General features: G+C 38.5%; 1 protein-coding gene across 1 annotated transcript; it reads right to left on the minus strand.

The window, feature by feature from the left end:
* Nucleotides 1-1,931: 1,931 nt before the first annotated feature.
* Nucleotides 1,932-5,229, minus strand: LOC114319014 (uncharacterized). The gene is made up of 3 exons (XM_082872403.1): nucleotides 5,217-5,229; nucleotides 2,340-2,978; nucleotides 1,932-2,164 (listed from the first exon to the last, which is right to left on the minus strand). The coding sequence occupies exons 1-3, from the start codon at nucleotides 5,227-5,229 to the stop codon at nucleotides 1,932-1,934; spliced, it is 885 nt and encodes a 294-aa protein (XP_082728529.1).
* Nucleotides 5,230-5,552: the final 323 nt, after the last annotated feature.

Consider the following 5,552-nt stretch of genomic DNA (forward strand, 5'->3'; position numbering starts at 1 on the left):
ACAACACACAATCAAGTGCTTGTGTCTAGTCTGGCAGTGAAGATGAAAATTGCGTATACTTTTCAGATATATGCAGATTGACCAACAGGGAACCCTTATATGAGAATGTAGGTCTCCAACTGCACAATTTTACAGTTTATGTTCATATTCAATAACCTATTCCACAAACCTAGCACGTTCTCATATATAACATGTTTTAGGTCATTAATGCCTTCTCAGAAAAGAAATTGGCACTCCAACCAACCATTGAAGAATTTGAGAAGAATGATCTAGCCTTTGCAAGAAGTTTATACGCGGGAAAATCTTACGTTTTCTCAACACTCATCAATGTAAGCAAAACTTAACATACCTTTCAATATTATTCAAACTGCAAAATTTTTTACTTTCTTAACATGTCTTACTACATAGTTTTATAACATATTTCAAACATATATATAACTTACAGACTCCACTACAAAACCAAGATCAAGCACTGAGAGAAAAAATGATAGACAACCATTTTCCAGAAGCAATGAAAAACAGATATATCCATTTCCCAATCAACCACGACAACCATTGGACAATTGCGGTGTTTGACAATGCTAATGGGATATGGAGACACTATGACTCTTTGAGACCAGCAAAAGATTGCCACAACAAGCATTTTAAAATTGCAAAGGAAATTGTAAGTTAAATAAAATTTCCTACTTAGTTCTATTCCTTTAAAAACATCTCAACTCATCACTATAACTAACAAAAACACCCACTAACTATTTTGTAGCAACAACATCAACTGAGATGGAATAAAGCATTACTCAGCAATCAAGGAAACATGTTATCATCTCAAGAGTACGAGACAATAATTGCATCAATTAAGGAATGCACACAACAAACCCTACACTCGTAAGATACAAAATCAATAAACTAATCTTCCAATATGCTAAATTTTGCAGTTTTACCTAACTAATGAACTTCATCTAAAACTTTGCAGGAATGATAGTGCAATCGCCGTCTGCAATGTTATCAACCAATAAATCAATTAGCAACCTATGCAGAAATCACTTCGACCAACTGAGTGGGTCAAATTTTGAGCAAAAATCATCAGTCAATTCCTCAATGATGAGAACCGATCTTGGAAACTCGAGCACTACCAAATGTTGACAAAACATACCAAACCATAGAAACAATGAACAAACTTCTTGACAATACAAATATTCAAGTGAACATATCTTTGTACTTTTTTTTTTAACATGTGACAAGTACTTTATATACTTTTGAAAATGATCTTCTTCTGGTTATTATGGTGAAAATGATTGTTGTCATTGATGTTGTTGTTGCTCTTCTTCTTCTTATTATTATTGTGGTTGTTCTTCTGATTGTTTGTGTACTTGTTTGTGGTTGCATATATTTTCATACAGTAAAGCTTGTTTCTAATAATTCTTCAAACTGCAAAATTATGCAGTTTCATCAGGTTGTTTCTAATAATTCTTAAAACTGCAAAATTATGCAGTTTCATCATGTTGTTTCTAATAATTCTTAAAACTGCAAAATTATATAGTTTCATTACTCAAAAAAAAATTATGCTACACAATTATGCATCCAATTTCATGACTCAACAAATAGATGAGCTACATTTCAAAATTGAAAATAAAACTGTAAAATTTTATAGTTTTGTAGCTATGAAATATGAAATAAATGAATCATGTAGTAAAATTGCATTTCAATATTATACAGTTTCAATAAGAAATTTTCAACAACCTTCTCAGCATTCCATAAAAATAAAAAACAAAACAAGACTGTTACAAAACAACTTCAATAACTAAAGAACACATCAAAAAACAAAAAATAATTCAACCAACTTTATTCATTACTTCCATAATACCAAGTATCACAGTTTTTATTATCATAATTCCTCAAATTCAAATACAAATCCAAAAGAATAGACTGTAGCCTCAAATAGCATCCTTGCACGTCTTTTTATTGTGATTCTCATATTTCAAGCACCTCCCACACTTGATTTGCTTCACATTCTCACCCCTAGAAAGTATCCTCTTCTTCTTGTTCCGCCCGGGCTGCTTCTTCGTTATATGAGGTTTGATAATCGAACTACCGGCACCATCAAAGTCAAATCTCTCACTTAAAGGCACTGGATAAACAGATTCCTTGTATGACTCTCTAAAACAATCTACACAAAAAAAAGGGATCAATGAAATCATATACATCTTTACCACCACTACGCAAAGCATGCACAACATGACAACAAGGAAAACCATTCAATTGCCATTCATGGCAAGAACAAGTCTGTCTACCAATATCAACATAAAAAGAAATAGAAGAATGAACCTCAAGCGCAGTATCACTAGCAACAATCACATCCCAAGACTTAGCTAGCTCCAAAGAGTCCGAAAACTTCTTTTCCATAATTGGACACAATTTCGTAGGCCATCTTTTAGATTCAGCTCTTCTATTCAACAATTGATTCATGATTTGAACCCTAATCATATCAACCATACAAGTAATAGGCAACTCACGGGCCCCACCAATCCAATTATTGTAAGACTCGGCAACATTAGATGACATCTCACCATATCGTTTCCCTCTAAAAAATGTATTCGCCCACTTATCATTTTGCAAACCATCCAACATACTATCAACTCTACCATTCCCAGTAATACGCCTCAATTTCTCCATATAATTTTGGAAAGAAGCAACCGTTGGCGCATAAGCACATTTAACTAATATTTTCATCAAACTCAACTTATAGTTAGTACGAAATCCCACCAATTTGTCAATCAGGTTTCTCTTCAAATGATTCAAGCAATATGCATGATGTGCATTGGAAAAAACCACTAAAAGAGCATCTAACAACCCATATTGACGGTCCGACACAAAGGTCAATCTCCGGCTTGAACCAACAACCTTTAACAACTGACTTAAGAACCACATCCAGTTATCTTGATTTTCAGCGTCAACAATCGCAAAAACCAAAGGAAACAGACCTGCAAACAAAATAACATGAAACTGCAAAAATTAACAGACTCGCAATACAATAACACACTGACAAACCAAACCTATTGTAGACGTCCCCGAACGTCCCAGGAGGGAAATCCCCCCCGTTTTGTTCATTTGGGCTCACTACAGTTCAAGACTCAAATGTCACGGTCCTGTATCTAATCTCGCGAAGTGCAATGCAAGACCAATGAATCATCAAAGAGTCTAAATCTGGCAAATCATTTTTGAAAATAGAGTTTTTGAAAGAAGTGCCAAACATGGACTGCTTTTCCAGATATAGAGTCGCCACCTAAATATTTTATTTTGGAGAATTTAGGAAACCCTGACTCGTTTGCCTAAGGCCACGTGTCCGTCATCACCAAAGTTGCCTTGGCTCGGGAACTTGGGTACGATTGGGGAAGGTCACTTCGTGAGCACCCCCGCTCGCCCGATCAAAGATCGGCCTCTACTAACCATGACATCGAGTTTTGAAAACATTATGCATTCTTATTCCGATTATTAGCCTAGATTTACTACGTGATGCGCACAGCATACAAGTATAAACCGGATCACCTGAATTGGAACAAAACATTTCATGTTTGTTTTTTAAAGCGGTTTGCTACTCGCAAGTAGGCTTAAAATGCAGATTTTGCCACCCTCGGGTGGGCTTAAAAAACATGGTTTTGCCACTATCTAGTGGGCTTAAAACTCACAGTCAATGCATTATTCCAATTTAGATAATCCGACCTTCACCCACAGGTATTCAGGTAGATATATCACACAAGCAAATAGCCTCATGGTAAGCATGCTATCACGGCAGTCACTCACACACATGCAAAGATGCTAAAGAATAAAACTTATCGAGTACTCCAAGCCAAAAAAAATCATGCATGAATCCTCAAATAGAAAAGTGTCCTTAATCAAACTTTAAGAGGATCTCAAAATAAGACACTTTTCAGTTTAAAACAAAACCCAGAAATTCTTGCAAATAGGGCTAAGTTATGAAGTAAAATAATGCAAAAAATGAGAAAATGAGGACTTACCCTTGTAGCACTACAATGCAGCAAGTTCTGGACCAAGAAGGTGAGTCTTTAACCTCTGAAAAACAGCTCCAAGATGATTGAATGGATGGTGGAGGTTGTAGTCTATGAGGTGTGGTGTAATGGCCAAGAACAATGGGGTATTTGAGCTTGGATGAGAGAGATATGGAGGGTAGAGTGTATATGCCTTGGCTGGTTTTTCTAACCCTTGCAAATGGAGGGGGAGTATTGGTTTCATAGAGGAGAAGAGTCAAGGCTTCTTGGAGAAGCCTCAAGAGAGGGTCAAGGCTTCTCAAAGAAGCTTAACCAAAAGGGTCAAACTTCTTGAGGAAGCTAGAGCAAAGGGGTCAAGCTTCCTCAAGAAGCTTGACAAAAGGGGCAAGCTTCTCCTTGAAGCTAAGCAAAAGCGTCAAAACCCCCTTAAGAAGACAAAAAAGAGGGTCAAAATCTCGGACAGTGGGTTAAATGCTACACAGCTGGCACAGTTGTATGCAACTCAAGAAGGCCAAAAAACAGAAGGTAGGCCGACCAGGGCTTAAAAGGGTCAAGCTGAAATGCTGGTCGGCCATACCAGAAAGGTGGCCTCCTAGATGAGTAGAATACAGCTGTATGGTGGGAGACCAGAAAATGTGACCCGGGAGAGAGAAAAACCAGCTTTCTAGCAAGGTTCAAAAGGGTTAGGAAGAAAAATTGGTCAGCCTACCCATATTGGTGGCCTCCCAAATGAGTACAACACAATGGTGGTATGGGAGACCAGAAATTAAGGTCCAAAAGTGAGAAAAACCATATTTCTGTCAAAAAAACCGACTGGAGGAGAGAGAAAATGGTTTTCAAAAGAATTGATGGTCTCCCACCATCCTACCACCTTTCAAACAATGAAAATAGGGTCTATACCAAAAATGAACCCTAACCGATGCAAAACGAGGGTTCGGGGGTCAAAACGCGCAGCCTGGGGCCCCAAAAATAGGCTGTTAGGTACCGAAAGTGGCGTGCGACCACGAAGGTGGTCTCTCTGTCCACAGTGTCCCTCAAAAGAGAGGAAACAAGGTGTGTGCCAAAAATCGAAGCAAACGGAGATAGTTAAGCGGTCCCGAACCAAGGCACACGGCCGACGGCTTCGAAAATCGGAAACTGGTCTCCAAACTGGAAAAATGGCCTACGGCCACGAAACGTAGCCTACAGCCACTGAGAGATGGTCTATGAGACCTCTTCCTTCCATCGGGAAGAGAAAACAAAGAAAATAAGACCTGGTTCGCAAACCGAGGCAAAGCACAAAAGAGCTCCGAAGTTCGGAGGCAAGGCTCGCAGCCGAGACTCTGAAACCTCAGAACGAGCACAATATGCATCATCACCGAGTGCTCAATTGGTGACGTCTGAGTCTTAAGGTCGGTCAAAAATGGGGTGTCTACAGTTGCCCCTCTTTGACAAAACTCGGAAGTCATAAGTGACGGGAGTGAATGTCAAAGCCCAGGGACGACCCATTTTTGACAAGGCCGAAGACTTAGACAAACAGGCGAGATAAACAAAGATGTGCCCGCAGAC

This window comes from Camellia sinensis, chromosome 5 (assembly GCF_055761805.1).
Source record: "Camellia sinensis isolate YWXY chromosome 5, ASM5576180v1, whole genome shotgun sequence".
NCBI lineage: Eukaryota > Viridiplantae > Streptophyta > Magnoliopsida > Ericales > Theaceae > Camellia > Camellia sinensis.